This window comes from Tyto alba, unplaced genomic scaffold (assembly GCF_018691265.1).
Source record: "Tyto alba isolate M040663 unplaced genomic scaffold, T.alba_DEE_v4.0 Super-Scaffold_40, whole genome shotgun sequence".
In the NCBI taxonomy this organism is placed as follows: domain Eukaryota; kingdom Metazoa; phylum Chordata; class Aves; order Strigiformes; family Tytonidae; genus Tyto; species Tyto alba.
In genome coordinates, this window is record NW_024881316.1 from 4,497,257 (window position 1) to 4,518,067 (window position 20,811).

General features: G+C 34.6%; 1 protein-coding gene across 6 annotated transcripts in view; it reads right to left on the reverse strand.

Moving 5' to 3' along the window:
• GRIK2 (glutamate ionotropic receptor kainate type subunit 2) overlaps positions 1–20,811 on the reverse strand; it is a 427,988-nt gene that overhangs the window by 138,796 nt on the left and 268,381 nt on the right. For all 6 annotated transcript variants that reach the window (XM_042803252.1, XM_042803250.1, XM_033008456.2 and 3 more), the window contains one exon: positions 8,005–8,228. In XM_042803252.1, coding sequence (XP_042659186.1) covers positions 8,005–8,228 — 224 coding nt within the window. The remainder of the gene's footprint in view (positions 1–8,004; positions 8,229–20,811) is intronic.

Consider the following 20,811-nt stretch of genomic DNA (forward strand, 5'->3'; position numbering starts at 1 on the left):
GTAAATGGCATTCAGGCAGATATCTAGCAATGAACTATATGAAACAGAATTAATCAAACAGAACAATTCTGGTGAGTCAAAGCTCAAAATAGTAGAAGGCCAATGAATAAATACATTATTTCAGAAGCCATTCACCAATGAAAACTTATGAAATTTTACTAGTAAAGATGGTTTATCCAGATAGATGCTTTCTAAGAGCTTCAGCAAACAGCCTTTGGTCCTAAAATACAAGGCACTGTTAAGATTCAAACGATATCTAAGATCCTGATCTATTTGGGCAGTGAAATATTTAGTGTGACAAGTAAATGAGAAACTGAAAACAAGAGAAATAATGGTATAAAAAATAGCTCAAGATGAGTTTTGATACAATTTTCCATAAATACCCCTCAGACTCTATAGAAGATTGTGTTACAATGTTCCATCAAAAGGGAGACGAAATATATGCTTATAAATATGCAACATCTGTATGTAATAAGGTTTAAAAAGTAAAGTCAGAATGAGTACAGACAAAATCAGCTGTCCACCTAATTGGAGATAATGAACTATCTATAACTATCTAAAATTTAATTTCTGTCTTTGCACACAGGTACTTAAGTAAATGAGAATGAAGAGATTGAATTGCTGGTAGTAAGGGACAGTAAATTCCTTAAGGATGAACAGAGTTATGATTCAGTTCAAACATTCAGAATCCCCAGGTTCTTGGATAATTAGTGATGAATTGAAGTACCTTGTGACAGTTTTCAGAATCATGAGAAAAAAAAAAATAACAGAAAGGATGAAAAGAGTTTTTAAGCTATATTCAGTTTTACCCAGCATAAAGATACTGTTATGCTCTGCATAAAAAAAAAAAAAAAAAAAAAAAAAAAAAGGCATTTTCTTATTAGGTTAATCTACAAAGTAACAAGAATTAACATAAAACATACTGGTGAAGCAAATTCTACAAATAGATGCATATTACAAGCTGTTTTCCTTATAGCAGAAGTCACCAGACCTACTGCTTAATTTCCTAAGAAGGCCACACACACTTATTAACTCTGCAGAAGACAAAGTTTGGCTGGAACTCCATAATAACCAACCAATCAAAACAAAAAAAAAAAATCATTTTCTTGACAGAAGTATCCAGAATTGACCAGATGTGTTGAAGTGATCATAATTTTCTTCTTCAAAGTGCATATGGAGATTTAGCCAATGGGGGGTACAATGGGGTAGGTAAGTTATGAGTTCTTCAGTCATCCTCAGATAAAACATTTCAATTGTTTTGCTTGAAGTATTCTTATGTTTGATGCATAGTAAGTAATATCTGGTATGTCAGATCTACCACCAATATAATTAGGTTTTAGAGTACTGGTTTTCCCCCTAAAATCTAAGGAGGTTATTTATGTTAAGAAGAGTAAAAAGAACTTTTCTTTTACTTTAACCTCTAACTGTATTCTAATAGAGGCTATTCTGTAGATGCTGTGCTTATATATAAACTTGGAGACCTCTTGATACTCTTGTCTCTCCTTGAACATCTGAAGGAGATTGAGAGCATTCAAAAGAATCCTGCACGGTTAGGATGAGGAGTCCATACTGAGTTGTTTATTTATATAATAAAGACGATATAAGCTGACACTGAACCTAGATAAATCTCTTGTGGAAGAGGTCAAAGAGATCAAAGTGTCTTTTCGAATGTCAAGATGCAAAGTGCGAGATTGCTGCTTAACTCATTGGTACATATGTTGTTCCTTTAGCTATATATTCTCATCTACAACATTTAGACTTTATAGCATTATTATCTGTATCATAACTTCTCAAAATAATTACACAACTTAGATGATGACTCTAAGAAAGGATTATAATTCCAGTATGCTTTGCATTTTTGATACAGAAAAAAAGATAGAATATAATATCTGTGTGCTGACCACAGGAAATTAAACTTAAATACTATTACAGATTATGCAGATTTATGGTAATATTAATGGCATACAGCACAGTAAAATCCCATTCTGTTTGATCAATTTAAAGCTGTCATCCACATTTTGTGAAAAATGATACTCAGAAATACCTGAGCATATTTCAAACATTGTGTGCAAGTCTTGTTTACATTTGCAGTGATTGCTGTCCAGACAAGATTACTGTACAATTTCATTGCTATAAAATATAGCAGAATAGACTAAGTGAAAAACATGTTTAACAATTTGCTCATGAGTGCAAAAATAAAGGTATAAGTGAGTTATCTGCTCTATATCAACCTCAGTTATTGAAATTCTATTTAAATGATAGAAATCTAAAATTAGAATTTTCCAGGTCTGATATAATGAAGTAGAAATTTAGTTCAGAAATTAAGCTTTCAAAACATTCTCACCTAGTACTAGGATTTCTTGATATACCTACACAAACATATCAGTTAATAAAAAGCTAGAAAAGCCATTTAAGAGAGAGAAAAACTCTTGTCATGTGGTCCACCTGGTTCACCTGACAAAAAGCCCCAGTGTTCCAGATGCTGGCACATTTGTTTTCTGTTCACAATAAAGATGATCTCTAGCATTAACAAGGATTTCCTTTTCAACCAGAAAACTTGTATGAAAAGAAGCAGATTATATTGAATCTTTTGAAAGCAATCAACTAAGGGTCATAAACTGCAGCTCGGTTTAACAGAAGTAAAAATCTCTGAATTTGAAATAATTGTTATAGAACAGTTTTGGAAAGTGGGCAGATTTTGTCATGCTTTTATCCTTGTCTATTTACACAGTATTTTATAGTCAAGTGGCAGTATCCCCACTTGCACTACAACTGAAGCAAAACTAAATTTTTGCATTTCAACTGAGGAAAAAAAAATAAACAGCAACAACAAAACAAAACATAAAAACCTGTAAAATAGTAAAAGAAGCAGATTTCAGAGTTGTCATCTGGATTGCCCTACTGGATGATGAATCCATTCCTGAAAACACTTCACAGCATATGCTGTAGTTCTCTATGGAGGCCTCAGGAGATAAAATTCTTGTAGGGAGAATGCTTCTTAAGAATAAAGGGCAAATATGCTAACTTCTTACTTGAATAAATGTCAACATAGTAGTTCAGTAACCAGAGTTTCATAGTAACTGGAAAAGCAGTTCCCCCTCATTCTGCCATTAATTCCTTTCCTTCAAGGTAGTTTTCAAGAAGCAGTTTGAAAATCAGTCGGACAAGCCCAAGGACAGAAACCAACTAATCAAGAAATATGAAATAAAAATGAAGACTGATGAGATGTAAAAGGATATGCATGCACTCCAGAGAGAGATAATGCTCAAGCGTCTGTTCAAGTCTGAAGCAGCAGGCTTCTTCACAGAGAAAATATTAAGATAAATGTGTGGAGACATTTTTAAAACTCTTGTCTTCTTTTATTATGTTTTATTCCAGCTGGTAAGAGAAAAATATACTTTGGTGATGAGGCAATGTTCACTGCCCTTTTATCACTGCTTACAAGGAAATGGAAAAATAGTTGATACTAAATGCTTTGACAACTGAAATCAGCGCAAGGGCTTGACTTACAAGAAGTAGGATAGTATAATTCTGCGGAAAGGAGGAAAAAACAGAAAGTCCTAACATATAGAATATGGTACAAGTAAAGGTGAATCAAACCCTTTAAAATGATAACCCATGATTAAATATTAGCAGCTAGGGCAGTGAGCAGTTTAATGTATATTTACACAATATTCAATGATACTCCAGACGGCTCAGTATAAGAAACATAAGAGCTCATAAGTGGACCATTTTGCCCAGGGTAGTTTATCTGCTTCACAACTGATCTGTGGAGGGAAAGAATCAATGCTAAGGCAGGCATATCTCTTCCAGTTATGAAGATAGGTCACTTAAGAGTAAACTCCTTTATGATCGACAGACATGATCACAGCAGACAAGACCTTACTACACAGAGAAATACTTCAATGTGTAAGGAATAACTTGATATCCAGTAAATTGTGTTGAAAATGATTGTATAAAAATATCTGAGGAGTTTAGCCTCCAATCTGTGTTTTCAGAAAAGATTCATGGAGACATGGATGTTTAAAATCATAACTAAGAGACTCTGAAAAATGTATTACAATCATGAGGAATGCCAGCTAAAGATTAATTTTGAAAGTCATTAATTGGAAGACCTATGTAAATGAAACATATTTACCATTTTTAAAAGTATGAAACTGATATTCTTCATATTGCCCATGCAGAATGGGAAGTATCCTCCAGTTACCAACACATCAGATTTTGAAGAGACCAAAAATAGGAAACAGCTGTTTCATATACACAGACTAATGGAAAATAAGCGACAATATGTCTCTATGAAGTTGATATACAACACTGTAAGAAATCAGCATGTTTCTTAGAAATGAAACAATGGTTTGCACCAACAGACATAAATGAAACAAAATTCTACTAATCAAGATTTTTTCATTATACAGAAGAAAATGTTGTGTACTTGACAGAACTCCAAAAAGGAGTTGAAGTGCTTTACTCCTGTCTTAGTTTTCCTTCTAATCACATGTTAACTGTGAATTTAACTGGGATTCTAAATCAAAAAAACAAGCAAAAGCAGAGGCATAAAGGGCAGATATTGGAATTGGAATGCAGTAAGACATCAGATGACACAAGACTCTGCTAGCAATGACACAGACACTGCTAACTAGCATCTGAAACTGATCTATTACTGTTACCACAAGAGGAAAAAAATTCTATATGACTTTCTCAGTTCACAGAAAAGTAATAGGCTTAGTGTCAAGCAGACTGGTTTTATCTATCAGTCATCAGTCTGTATGACAAAGAAAGGAACTTTCTGAGACTAACTACCATAAGTACTTAGATTCAACAATCACAACAAACAAGATTAGGAGGTTTTTCATATATATGGAGAAATCACAGCCTACTATAGTTCCCCACAAAGAATGACAATTAGAGAAAACACCATGTAGAACACGCAAAGATATGTTCATCCTATCCACAACGCAAATCTGTAATGCCCACAAAAATATATGACTAATAATTTAAGGGGGGGGACTATAAAAGGAAAATGACATAGAAAAGCCTTCCGGCTGTCAAATAAAACTATCTCCTAGCCTTTTGTCTTGTTAAGTATGCAAAGATTCCAGCTCTTTATATCTGGTTCTCAAACTGAAGGGAAAATCCAACACTTTTTCAAATAAAGGAAAAAAACTAATAAAGATTTATATTACATTTTTCCCCAATTATGTCTAAAATGTTATTATGTGTAAGTCTTTTCAGCAATTCTCTCTCAAAGATTTTTGAACCTTCTACTAAATTCCTCATCTTTCTCTAAATATGACTATACCAGTAATTAATGGGTAAAATCCAAGTAACACAATAGAACTGTACTTCCTATTTTCAATGTACCACACTCTTAGATTCCAACACTGTTTGAAAGACATGGTAAATCAATAAAATCATGAAACATTTGACACAACAATGGGAGGTTTAAGTCTAAAAATAAATATTCTACACTGAATACTCTGATGAGCTGTAATTACAAAACATCATATCATAAAAGACATACTAAATACTGCTCAAAACATATATACACCTTATTATGAAACACATAGTAATTACTATGAAACACTTGTAGTTAAACATTAATTATGGAAGGATTGTTATGAAATAGGAATCTTCTTCATAAGACACCCTATGTGAAACCTATTTAGTGGCATACAGTCCAACAGTTTCATGACACCAGGACTGAAGAATACACCATCAGATGTACAATACTTAATATATAATCTGTATGGAAAATACATAGTCAGCACTATGCTGCAAAGTCCTATTCACTACCACACTTCTGTTAGAAGTATCTCACTTTACATGACAGATGTATTTTGTGAATTATATTCACAGAAGTCTCATTTACTTTTGAATAATGCTCTTTTCTCTATTATTCATCAGCATATTAGATTTTTAACTTAGACCTGTTTCCCTATATTAACTATAGTGTTAGAAAATGCTATCACATACTATTAAGTCATTCTATATTATTAATAAAATCTGTAGATTGTTTTACATAATCCTAGATCCTTTATTTCTAAATGTGTTATCAGTATTTGATTGTCCAAGCTAAGATGTATTGAAAATCTTTAGATCTGAAGGCTGATATAAACTTAGATGTAAAAAAGGTATTTTATACACCTCCTCAAAAAAAAAAAAAAAAATATCCCTGCTCAGTATAAAACATTTCATATTGCTTTACAATGAAGATAATGCTTCCAAGTATATAAGAAATTTATGGTGCTGGTCACAAAAACAGACGTGACAAAAAGTTCAGCAATACTGGTCTACTATGTCAAACTTCTGTTTCAAAATAAACATTCTTTCCCATTCTGCTAGTGAGATCAAATGACTGAATAGCTTAATAAAAGACTTCAAGCAAGCATATCTTTCCTACAAAATATGACAAGATACATTTTCAAAGCATAAGTAGGAACTCAGCCATACAACTCCTACTAGCATTACTGTGAGCTGCCTGTCAAAAGCACTGTGCATCATGCTGAAAATGTCCTACAGTGATAACAATAGGGTTAGAACTTTTGGACATACACGTAATTTACATGAGGTGTTTCACAAGGCAACATTTGTGATCTATGTTCAACTGTTCTTTCAGAAGTATCTGTATTACAGGAACACCTCAGAAATTAGTTTACTCTCTGGTTATATATAACCACTAAAATCTACTGTTCTTTCAAGAAAATTTCAACATGAGTCTGACTCTTTAAAGCAGACTTTTAAAGAAAGCACACAAGCAAAGATATTGATTACAGGATATGTTTCATTATTATCTATATTACTTCAATATCTCATCTACCCTATGTACAAGTGATCTTGCTAAACTACTTTTAAACCAGTTTCTAAAAATGTTGCCTCTCCCCTTACTAGAGGAATGATTCAACTTCTCCTGAATGAATCAGATAGTACCAAAGAAAGATAAAGAACCCTGATATCAACTACAGCACAGTAGGGAAAAAAAATATGAAAATTCTACTGTGTACCACAGAATGAAATTATAAAAGTCTTGGTGCTGAAGTGAGATTGCATTATCAAGTCAAACATTAAAAAAAAAAAAAAAAATCTCATTAAAGAGATAAAAGCCAATATGGTTTGTGTGTATTTGATTTAAAAAAATATTTTAAAGTGACTACTAGGAGGAATCTGCAAAAGAGATTACATCTATACCCCTGGAAATCGCTGATTTACTGTTCTGAATTTGGTTTTGCTGTCACAGCAAAAGTCAAAGTTACAACATATAAGACTATAATTCTGTAAGCATCTGGAGTCAGTCCTAATTACTTAAAAGGAAAAGGTAAATATAATAGGATTTTGAGACAAAAAATGTGTTCCTGCTTGTCTCTGTTGAAGAAAAAAGATAACAAAGGGAGCCCTACCTATCACATCAATTTATAATTTAACAATTGTTGTATTGAGTTCCTTAACTCTAAAAGCTCAACTAAACATGTTTCCAAATGCATTCCAATCTGGGTCTTTAAATTATATGAGGTATCTCAGAGATTCTACCTACCACACAATTAAAAATGAAATTTGGTTACCCTACTTCTAAGATACTTATCCACATAAAGTAACTTGTTTTGTAACGGATAAAGACCCAGTTTGGACATCTAGGATTAACATGGGCAGCTAAGTACTCAATTTGAGATTAACCAGGCTAACAAAATAAGATATGTCAACCCCTGTCTTTCTAAACACAGCATAATTGGGAAAAGACATTTCGCAAACTTTCTACTCTCTCTAAATTTGTAAATAAAAGGAGAAAGCTAGCTACCATGCTCAAGACTTAGTGACATAACAAACTGGAGACTTAATATGGCAGTGGAGAAAATTAATAGTGAGAGCCCTCATCATTAATTATTCTTCTGTACATCATGAAGTTAAAATATAAGAATATGAAAGTAAGAAAATTTTTGTGACTTTTGACAATTATTAGTAAGAAAAAGATGATAACAATTGCCAAAAAAATCACAAAAGTTGACATGTTACCTGGCTATGACAAAGAGCACACAACTGACACCCAAGTAAGCCAGCAGAATATACATCCAGATATCAGGGGAGAGAGGATTCAGGAAGGAGAAGACGCCCGGGTTTGTACCATTGGGCTTGCGGTACAAGATACTTATTCCAAGAGTCATAAAGGGCTTGGAAAAGTCGATGACCTTCTCTCGAACATAGGTAATTGCCAATGGTGCAACTGCAAGGTCAGCTTTCTGTTAACAGAAATACAAAAAGAGAAACAGGCCATAAGTCAGAAGAAACAGGCTGAATCAGACAATCAGATTAGGCAAAACACAAACTTAACATGGAGGAGGTTTGTTCTTGTACAGGCAAGCTAAATCTGAAACACTCTTCACCCTATAAGTAAGGAGACAGATATATCCTACTTCCTGTTTGTTAAACTGATATAGCAGCACTTAGAGAAAATTAAAAGCACAATTACAGTGACAGAAGCAAAGAAAAATATTGCATCTTGCAGATAACACAAACATCCATTATGACGTCCTTTAAAACTTTTCAAAGTGTACATATCAACATATATTTTCATTTTGTCACTCCTCCTCTGTGATCTTTAGAAGCCAATATATTTGTGAAGCAGATATGAATATGCTTGTATAAGTATAGGGAAAGGGCTAGGAAACAGGTTTGCTTATTTTAGCGTAAAAGTATTGCTACAAAATGAAGAATGTTTTAACATGGGAAGTGCTACACCTGAAAGGTTGGTACAGGGAGCAAATTCTAACAAAATACAACTGTCCTTACTAGTTTGCAGAAATCAGTATGAAACTTGTAGATAAATCAATTGCAGCATTTAAAATCAAATCTTACAATAGAATGCATTTTGTGAATTTACATCTGGTTTTAGTTATTATGGCAGTAATTCACAGGAGATTAGTAAATGGTCTATATTACTTTTTATTCAAGGCTTAGTGAAAATCATAGTGACAAATCTACAGCATCTACTTTTTAATCTCTGTCAACAGCTTTTGAAAGACTACTGTGTATATGTGTATGAGTACATGTGCATGTATGTACATGTGCACATATGAAAGAGGAAAGTTCAGAGCAAGAAATAATATAGTACAAGACCTGGCAACCTGTAAACTAAGAATTCCTTGTAAACTATACATAAATATAGGGATGTAATGACAGAAATCACATAGCTACCATGAAATACCGTTATCCGACATAGTTGCAAATAACACCATTTTCAGAATGCCTGTTCTAAACTGAAACCAAGAGATTTTATTCCCAACAAAATCATATAAATTCATACATCTATATACTTTATTTTTCTCAGTTGGTATTGTGTAACGTATGTGTGGTGCAATATATGTAACAATCAGAATCCCACATAATGTTATAACATTTCAATGTTCCTTTTTTTTTATTGTTGTTGTCTCACCTTCTACAAAGCTCTACTATAGTCTGTTGTTATAAGCATTTATCATGTCATTAAATCTACTCTGGTAAAGTACTTCTACATTGCAATGTAAAACTTTGTTGTCACTCTTCATGTAATTTGGTAAGGATTTACTGGTCAAACACATACCATGAGTTTCATTTCCATTGGTACTCAGAACTTACAGGTTCAGACCAGCAAGGCTTTATTCCACAGCAGCTGCTTTTATGGGTTACATATTATTGATGATATTCCAGCTGATGCAGAAAGAAACCAGTAAAGTAAGAAACTAAAACTAATTTAGATTAAAAATTATAGGTCAACATGTAGATATTTGAGAAAGGTAACAACTCAACCTATTAGTTTGCAAGGCAGCTAACAGTCTTCACCCTAAGAGTCTGAAGCCAACTCACTTTTGGAAGATCTTTTGGAAGGCTATTGGCAGTTGTGAATTTTGGTCTTAAAGCATTAACAAAGCCTTAATGAATAATAAATCATTCATTTTAACAAATACTATAGGAAATCTAACCCTTTGTAATTAGGTGAAAACAAAACCTTATACAAGTGAATATAGGTTGTAACTATCTCCAGTGGAGCAAAGCTCTAGGGAAGCTACAGATGAAAATAACTGAACAAGAAAAAATGTATGTCTTAATATGACATAACAGGAAAATCAGATATCCCAACGTGGGAGACACACGTCCAAAATATAGCTCTATATCTTGATATAGAGCTGATTTTCTTCAGAGCTTTAGTAACTCTGTTTTAAAATTCTTGAACTGGTATATCACCAGAAAAGCAAAAATTAAACATCTCAACAAATTAAAATCCAGAGTCTTTACTGACTGAGGAAATGAAAAGCTGCTAGAATGACTGACATAAAAATGTAATACTGCCACATGTAACTACTTCTGCTAATATATGTTATCTCAAAAATATTAAATTCTCTTCGAAATTATTTCATTCTGAATCAGCAGTACTTGAAAGTAAGAAATAAGGCACCAAGTTTCTAGAAGTGCAGAATCAAGGTCTCCTACACTCTTCTACAATGAAGAAATACAAGTAAAAGAATTCTTTTTAGTTAATTTCTCAGGATGAATTAGAGAGGAATGGTGTAAAATTAGGATTTTATCAATCTACATTTATCAACATTAACAAATGACATCTCAAAATAGATTTCTGATAAGTTCCATAACAAAGAATAATTGTCTGACTTGGCAATGATGTATGATTCCAATTTTTAGAATTAATGTATGTATGATGATATTTTGTAAAAGAAAAAAGATTTATCTATCTGAAAGCATAACCCTAAACAGCACTTATTATTGACCTTAGAGTACTTGGGATGAAGGCCTTTTTATGATAGCTTCCAAGGACTGGTGAAGATAAGCTAGTTGTTGCAGTGTAAAATTTTGCACCAACTAAAGGTTGCAACAGCAATTAGAAACAAATAAGTCTGACAAGGACATTCCAACACAAGGAGCAGTCCTGAGGAAAATGGAAGAGTTGTACAGCAAAACAAATAATAGCCATACCATGTGATGAAGGAGCGCACTGCAGACAATAATGCCAATGGTAGATGGCAAAGACTGGAGTAGAACACTCCTCACAATAAATTCTTACTTTAATTATGTCAAGTGTGAGGAAATCACAGTCCTGCATTCACTCCACCATTCAAAGATATGGCATGATAAACTGGAGAATGGCACTCATATTCTGAATCCATCTTGATAGGTTTTCAAAGAGAGGTCCTCTAGCAAGGAAGAGAATGTTCAGGACAAGAGGGAGGAAGAAACAGAATTTATCATACTCTACAGGACACTTTTCAAAGTCAACTGAACAGTTATTCCCACCCTGTTTTCTCAAAGTGTATGTCATCTTGAACATTACTTTTAACATTACATTCTTAATAGTACTTGATCTTCCTTATTCACCCTCCATCTTAAAGGGTAAGGATGTGTTCTGCTTTCACACTAGCACTGCACTCTCAGTACAGTCTCGGTACAGTCTACTTTCTACATTACTGCAGAACTCTGTGGGTAGGCACTGACCGGCCTTCCCTTCCTTTTGTGCCATGAAGACTGCACATACACTCTTCACAGTCATGTAAATGTTTCCCTGTCTTGCAGTCATGTGCAGTTGTACAATGGTTACTCACCAACAAACTCAAGGTATACACAATTTATTTCTGCTACAAAAGCCCTTAAGGCATGCTAAAATCCTCCTCCATTGCTTTTTCATTTATGTTTTACTCCAAAGCAGCTTGTTGACTGACTGTTTTACATAAAATAATATTTAAAGAAAAAAGGGAGGACTTTTTTTTCAGTTGCACAGGGCTGAAATTTGGTACCTAACCTTTAAGAAGACAAATTTTAAAATTATACTGAAGTCAATCTATGCATGCAGCTACAAATAATTTCAATAAGAAATCTGTATGTAAATGTTGAGCATTGCTTGGGCCATAGCATGTATAGTAAGTTGGTATTTGAAGATATTGATACTTTGTACATGAAAATTAACTCTATAAAATATAACCCAGAGAAACTGTCACATTAATTTTTTGGGAAATTGAACTTTGAAAGCATTTAATAGCTTCTACTAATAATGCTGAGGAAAGGAAAAAAAAACACTGATTGAATTTTCTTTTGATGATCCTTTTCTGAAAATCTTTTGTCTCACCTATTTTATTAAAAGAAATTAAGAGTTTAAATACAATCTTGCTAGAGTAACCAAAAAAATGGGTAATGGTTATTTTTAATTAGTGTCTATAACTACAGAATATTCCACCATAATAATGGAGTTCCTTAGTCTATGTAAATGGAGTCTTCTGTTAAGAACTTTGTTGTTAACACTTTGTATTGATTTAACAACCATGAATATTTATGTTAAAAATGCAGGGTGAATCATAAAATCTATATCCATTCTTAGCTTCTTATATAGTCAGTCAGTACAATCAGATTGTGATTGTATAATATACACAAAAGTATGCATATACACTGAAAATTCATTTTAGTAATTTTACTTCTAGATGGCTAACACTGCACTTACTGCCTGTAATTACTTCTAAAAATAAACTACTTTTTTTTTTAAAGGAAAAATGTATAAGGCTTCTTTTTAATCCACTATGTCCATTCTTCAGCCTAAAACCCTAAATCAGTACTTAAACTCCTTCAGCCACCTCAAATTTTTGGGACTGTTAACCTGAGAATTGGATTTCAGTTACATTCCCTTTGGAGAAAATGTATTCCTAAACTAAACAGAGGAAGGTTAATGTTTAGCTTCAATTCTTTAAAAACATGTAACAGGCCCTCAATGCACAGAGAACTTAGGCATTATTCCTGTTCACAGAAATGCATTTCCCTACCACTGATTTGAAAAACTAAGATCTGTATTTTGCCTTTAAGCTTGTGATCTGTCCTAAACTGCCTTGTTCATGCTGCTACATTATAAAAAATTTCTCACCCTATGAAAAGCTTTTGGTCTTGACACAGGATCTTCATTTCCCTTTGAAACCACTAGGACTTTATTATGGCTTTACTGTTATTATTTTAACTAGCCACTTACATTATTTTGACATAAATTATTTTTCATATATTTCTACTACTTTTCACAGGATCAAAGGACAATTCAGGTGGGGAGAAATATCAGGTCTCTATTCCAATCTCCTGTTCAAAGCAGGATCATCTACATGATGAGACCAGGTTGCTCTGGTCTTTACCCAATCAGTTTTGAAAACCTCCAAGGATGAAGACTACATAACCTCTCTGGATACCTGTACTGCTTGTCTGTCCACATAGTGAAAAAGTTTCTACAGACAAGCAACACCAAGGTCAGTGGAGGAACGGAGGAAGGAAGGAGGGGGGGAGGTGTGCCGGAGCAGAGACCCCCCTGTATCCTGTGGTGAGATGGCAGGGAGGCCCCCCCCTGCCACCCATGAAGATCTACGGTGGAGCAGACATTGATTCGTGGCCTGTTGTTCCTGCTCGGATGATCAAGGTTCTGTGCCCGAAGAAGGCTGGGGTCTCATGGGAAAAGGCAGCCCCGCTGCTGTAATTCAGCGCTGGGAGGATTGCAGCATGCGGGGGAGTCCCACACCGGAGCAGCTCAGGAAGGGCTGCAGCCGTGGGAGGGAATCCAGTCCGAGGAAGTTAGTGACCCATGACAGAGCAGTGTGGGGAACGCTGCAGCCCGTGGGAGGAATTCATGTCAGAGAAAGTTTGTGGAGGACTGTCTCCTGTGAGAGGGGGACCACGATGGAGCAGGAGGAACAAGTTCCAGACACTCCCCTCACTGAAGATAAGGGAAGTGGCAGCGCTGACTGCACCCCCCATTCCCTGCCCCTGCACCACTGGGGGAGGAGGTAGAGATATCGGGAGCAGAGCTGAGCCCGGGAAGAAGGGAGGGGTGGGGGGAAGGTGTTCTCAAGATGTGGCAATGCTTCTCACTGTCCTACTCTGTTATGTGTTGTTAGTGTCTGTAATAAATGTATGTTCTTTTTTTTCTTCCCCTAACGAGTCTGCCTTTTGCTCGTGACCATAAAGGCGAATTTTCTCCCCATCCCAGTCCTATCTCGAACCCCAAGTCTGGCTCTCTGTCCCTTCTCATTGCCGGAGGGGAAGGGAGAAAGAGCTGCTGCATTGTGGTTAGCTGCCAACCAGGCCCAAACCACGACACTACACTGAAAAATAATTTTCTTAAAGACACCTCAAACTGACAAATTTAAACATTTAAATATTCAACAGAAGTTCTAGAGATAAAATGATATCAAGTTAGATGCAGGACCATTAAGTCTAGAATTGAAATGTATTATTTCTCAGCCCCACAAAGAATGGTTGGTACAATGGCACTCTTTGCTGGAGCCTGGTTCAAGTTTTCTGCTTCAAGCATACTTGAGTGACATCTTAAAACATGGTCCTACTGTAATCTAAGATGCTACTTCTCTTTCAGCAAACCTTTATCACCTTTATGCAGGTCTCGAATAGGAACAGGATTAGTCCAGAGAAGAGCAATAACACTGTGCTTCTATGGTGGCTTTTCCTAACTGACCTGTATTTTCTTTGTTCTTGCGCTGGACAATACTGCAAGCATAGATCTTATGTTAGTTTTGCTTTAACATTTTGGAATTATGAAATACTACAGTATTTCAATGACTCTTTTGAGGGCCAGAAGGACCATTTTCAAACTAACTTAAAAATTATAAGACATGTAAGTGACAGGACTGAATGTTGTACATGACATTTTGAAAGAGATCAATTATATTTCTATCCAGGTAAACTAAATTTAAAAGCTAATAAAGATAATCAATTTCCATGCATTTAAATAATGACTTGAGGATTTGTATATAACAAGATTTTGATATATTTTTGACATGACACTTTCTAGAATAAGTGTAGCATTCTTTACAATACCAACACACATAAGAAAAATAATCTTAAAAAATACATCTACATAAGTCTTCTGTTAAGGCAAAATCCACATTGCCTCAGACACAAAATAGTTTTCTAGTTAACAACCTATTTTCCACACTGTAAAGAAACATTTTACTTCCAATAACAGATTCTTGTATATACTTCTAAAACAGAGAAAGAAATAAAATATCTTTGTTCAAGATTAATACTTCTCAGTTCTTTAAACTTGAATTTACAACCTGAAAATAAAACTTTTAACCATTTTTTAAAATTGTATTTATATATAAAATATTGTCTCAGTATGTCACTTTTTTACCCAATATCCTGTGCAAAAAAATTTTAACTGATGACTATAGTGTTTCACAGTTTCTACTGGCACTTTATGAGAACCATGACCCACACATTCACACAAAAATATACATTCATTCTTTACAAGCACCTATATGAAGTCACTGGTATGCGCACATGTGTGTATATAAATTTAGTTCACGCTAACATACATTCTCAGGAAGAGAAATTACTCATCTTTGGAAGTTCCACACATTACTGATAATAAAACCCTCAGAGGTCAGGAAATAACAAGATAAAAATAGGCTGTGCAAGTCAATTTCAAGCTATTGTGACAAAATAACATTAATTTCTTCCCAACACACACACACACACACACAATCGGTTTCATTTGGTGTATTTTGGACTTAAGTAAGGCTGCACAGGCAGTTTATTTTTTTCCTTTTTAACTCTCAATGTTTGACTTGTGTATAATTTTCTTAACTGAATTATCTTTGATGCTGTAAGAATACCAGATCAGAATTAATACCTTTCAGTTCCCCAAACAGTATAGAGGACATTGTGTTTTGGGCATCATTTCCAGGCACATATGTCCTGCCATCCTGAAACTCTTATATCAAAACGCTGTTTTGTTGAAAGCTGACATACTCCAGGATTCCCCAGTCTCTCCTCCTTACCTTCCATGAAATGTTCACTTTGAGATATGTTGAAATTCTTTGGAGATGAGCAAAAGACAAACTGCAGCACAGAGATTTTGAACCTTTTTGTTTCAGTAACAATATTAAGAATTCATTTGATTGTGTTAATTGTGCTTCATGAATACATCTCTAGTTGACTTATAAAGGTCCCCAGCAAATCTTTCAAAATCCTTCTGTTATCATTTCCAAATGAAGAAAATCCAAGTGGAGGTTAAGTAGCAACATTTCTTATGAACATGTTCAGAGTGTGCTATGTTCAGTTATGAGCAGAATTTTTGAATTCCTGATCTACCAAGCATGTAATCAAGTTCCTTAATCATTACTTCTGGGAGGAATTAAGTTAAAATAAGATCTGAGTAGGCAGAGAGGAGTAAGGAAAGATTGAGAAAACTAGTACTAATCAACTTTCCCTGTACAGCTCAACTTATTTTGATCTTTGCAGTGATCAAGTACTGTACACTGATGTATAGATATTGTAGAAACAGACTGAATGAACAGATTCATGATAAACTCTAAAAATATCTTGCTGAAGATTTGACATGAAAAACAGAATTGCAAATCACATCCTAGGAGGAAAAGCACCTATTAGAACAGAGAAGATGGTTCATCAAATTCCTCCAGGTAATTTCATTTCTATCAAATGAGGTCAAACCCAACAACCAACATTGGGTAAAGTCCCAATGGAAATTAACTCTGGTATTAGAGAATTCTAATTTTCACATGCATTTCACTTCAGCAGACATACACATAGAAACAGTAATTCCTATGTTATTTTTTACCATTGTTCACTATCATTATAACAACAAAAGTAATTGTAAAGATCAGATAACTGTATGAGGCTATGAAAAATGTAACACTTATATGAATACAGCCCTAGCCCTGGATCTACTCAGGTCCTAATCGTTGCCATAAGCATAGATGATGCTTGAGATAAGGAGTCATGTTTCCGTATCTCATTTGAAAATCTTCATGTAACTGCTTTGATGGACTATGATTTATTTCACTGGAAGTGCAGTGAAAATGAATTTCAGTTATTCACTGTACAGTTTTTCTTTGTAACTGAAATGCAATCATTTTATATAAACAAGTGCATTAACCAAGAATGTCCAAATAGCTAATAATAATAAATGTGGATTATATTGGTTAGACTTAAAACATGTTCTGTGTTAAATATTTATATACTAATTCTTTTACCCAGCCTCTAAAATATTTGGTCCCTAATTCACACTTGATTTGGACCAATGCTAGCATTCTTTTGCCAGTAACATCTCAAGGAACATTTGAAATGATTTTCCACCATTTCCACAAATTTGTAAAACAGTGACTGGCCACACCTAGAAAAAAAAAAAGAAAAAAAAAAAAAAAAAGGTGGGGAGGAGGAAGCGGGTGAATATCCTGTTTATGAATGTGTACAGGTAGGAAAATGCTGAAGGCAAGGAATAGTAAATACAAACTAACAATTTTACACAGCGAAACGTTATTTGTCATGAAGGATCCTTGTTACTAAAGTAATGTAGTGTACTTCCTGAATTCAATCTAAACTTTAAAAAAAATTCTTAGTTATTTATCAAAAGATAGAGCATGGATGTTGGTCCAAAAAGTAAGTTCAATTCTTTGGTAATTCACTGACAGGATTTGGTAAGACTGATATAATGAAAAAGAGAAAAAACAGAAAAGGAAAAAGAATAAAGGTTATTTTCATATAGCAACAGAAAAAGGATTTTAAAATAAAAATTTCACTAATAGTAGTTAAAATTGTTAAAATTAAAATTAGAAAGCCATAATATTCTGTTTTGGGTTTGTGTTTGTGTGAAGGGGGATTTTGGTAGCAGGGGAGGGGGCTACAGCAGTGGCCCCTGTGAGAAGCTTCTCAAAGCTCCCTCAACACCAAGTCAAACCCGCCTCTTTCCAGGGCCCAGAAAATTAGCAATGGTAGCCATGCCTCTGTGATAATGTATTTAAGAAGGGGAAGTTGGGAAGAGGAGTTGGAGTTGTGAGGGAGCTACCTATGCAAACACCAAGGTCAGTGGAAAAAAAGGAAGAAGAGCACAGGGTAGGTGTGCTGGAGCAGAGACTCCCCTGCAGCCTGTGGTCAGAGGGCAGGCTGTCCCCCTGCTGCCCACCGAGGTCCATGGTGGAGTACATGCCCACCTGCAGCCCATGGAGGACCCCATGCTAGAGCAGGTGCTGCACCAGAAGAAGGCCAGGACTCTGAGGGAAGCCTGCACTGGAACAGTTCATCGCTGGAAGGATGGAAACACTCAAGAGACCCCCACACTAGAGCAGCTTGGAAAGCACTGTGGGCCATGGGAGTGACCCATGCCAGAGCAGCTCAGGAAGTGCTGCAGCCCATAGGAAGAACTCATGTCAGAGAAAGTTCTTTTTCTTCCCCTAATGAGTCTGATTTTTGCCTGTAACCATAATTGGTGAGTCATCCTTCCCTGTCCATATCTTGATTCCCAAGCCTTTTGTTGTATTTTCTCCTTCCCATCCCTGAGGGGGAAGGAGTGATGGAGCAGCTGTGTGGTACTCAGTTGCCCTTTGGGATCAAACCATGACATAACGTAACTGCAAAAAACTTTACTTAGGTACAGTGTAGTTAAACAAACAAGAATGCAATATTCATTTACTCCTAGTCTCAAGAAAATTCAGATAATCAGCCCCATGGGTACAGACCATCAGAAACAGTCCACACGGAGCACTTATTGAGAAGACCGTCCTCTCAGTCTCCTACTACCTCTGGTGTCAAATAACTGATAATGTACTTAGAATTTTTCATCCAGTTACTTTGGGAAACATAGGATGTGATCAGCTCAAAAGATCATGTAATAACATTTATAACTATTAAGAAAAAGTGTATACATTATTATTCCTTATGTCTTACTGTAATATTAAAAATATTTATGGCCCTTGCTTTACTAAATGCAGACTGTGTGTAATTTCCTTGCACTTTGGAAAATAATTGCTCACTCCCAACTGCTGTTTTGTTGTAAACTACATTTTCAGCTTGTCCTGTACTTGAAATCAGAAACACACCCCTTGCCTCCAATTTAGTAGGGAATTCATACATGTACTTCTACTACGTTCCTCACTGAATTAATATATATATATTGTATACTTGACCTAAGATTCTGGCTTAGGATTTCTTTGACATTTTAGCTTATTGAGTTTTTGGAATTCCCTGGCATTTTTTCATGGCTTTCTGCAATACTTTCTGCTGCACTCTATCTGAAGTTTATTTACTATTTAACATTTACTGTGAGTTAGGATCTGTCTGTACATTTTTCCATAGGTATATAATATGCAGATTTTATTAAAGAGTGACTAAATAAACATGCAAATTATTTGTCATCTTGTGAGTATAGAGACCAATGTTTGGCTGTTGGTTTGAACTAGTAGTAAAGCAGTAGCTCCTAATAATTCTGTGGTCATGTAGAAGACCATCTCTTTGATCTTTCACCTTAAAGCAAACCACACACACACACAAAAAATGAACAGAAGATGCATAGTACAGCATATTTGAGTGAACTATATTGATAAATTCAGACATGCAAGATAGGGACTTGCAGAGAGATTCTGTAAGTTTATGAACATATTCAGTTTGCTTAAAATGAAAAATAGAAGCTCAAGCAATAGAGAAGAGACACAGTTAGTTGCTTGTTAGGGAGATACCTGCTGCTGCTTAGTCAGCTTGGGACAAATGACATTGGAAATAAAAGATCAGAGCACTTGAAGATGAGGATTAATGAATTAGCAATTAGACAGAAAGGCACAAAAAGCATAAATGATAGTTTCTGGCATATTACAAATTATCATAATAAATTATCCTATAGACCCCAGGAGAGATTTCACACAGAAGTGAAATACTGCTTTAAGGAGGAAAAGAAAGCATGCAAACAATAACAACTGGAAGATAATATGAATATTTAAAACAGTAAGCATGCACATTAAAAATATTTTACAGGCTAAGAGTTAAAGAATTATGGATACTTTATTGTGACAAAGAATAACTTGAAAATGTTGGAATACTATTTTTAAATATTAAATATTGTGATTTAGTAGATTTGTTTAAAAAGAGAGTTGTGCTGGAAAAGTGCCAATGTAACTTAACAAATGTAATAATGATTACTGGAAAATCAGAGAAGAATAATTCAGCACAGATCAGGAATACTTAATCTGCAAGGTAAATAAAAGTATATCAAGAAATAAAAATACATTCAGAACAGATGGCCTTCAGATAAATCAAGAAAGAGATAAAGTATAAAAAAAACCATAAGAAATCAGAAAACACAAGCAGATAAGGATAACAAAACTGAAATACAAGCAGTAGTATTTTAAACATATACAGAGAGTATAGAAAAAAGGGAATTCTGTCTTTATTTTTAAAGAGAGTAGCTAAAAATAAAATAAAATGCCAAGATATTAGAAAATAACATTAAAAAACTTCAGCAGAAATCAGCAGGGATTCAGTTTACCATTTATCTATATTCACCAGTGTTGATGGTTCATGCAACAGATATACCTTAACTGCAGACTTACCAAAACACCATGTGGTTTATGGAATGTTACCACTCAAAACATCATCTCCCCAAAGGATCAGAGTTCAAATTTATGTTATATATAGAAAAAGTTTAGCATTATTAAAATTTTCATCATGACACCTTAGAGTCAGTTGTAGATACTAGCTTAGACCTAAGGTTTGAAAAAAAATTAACCAAGTCTCACATATTTCGTCAAAACCGTAACCTAAATTTTGTACTTACAGAGGAGTCTAAGCTATAAGACATTATGTATTAAATAATAATTTAAGTTCCACTTCTGTAATGCAAAAGTGCTCAGTGTATCCCATGTAAACTCATACAGGGAAAAGAGTAATTATTATAAAAATTATGAAAGCTTTATAGCTGAACAAGACATTTTTTCATGAAAACTAGGAGCCAAGAAGACTTAGAAACTCCAACAGCGAGATAAATTTATGGATTCAGTGATTGAAAACTAT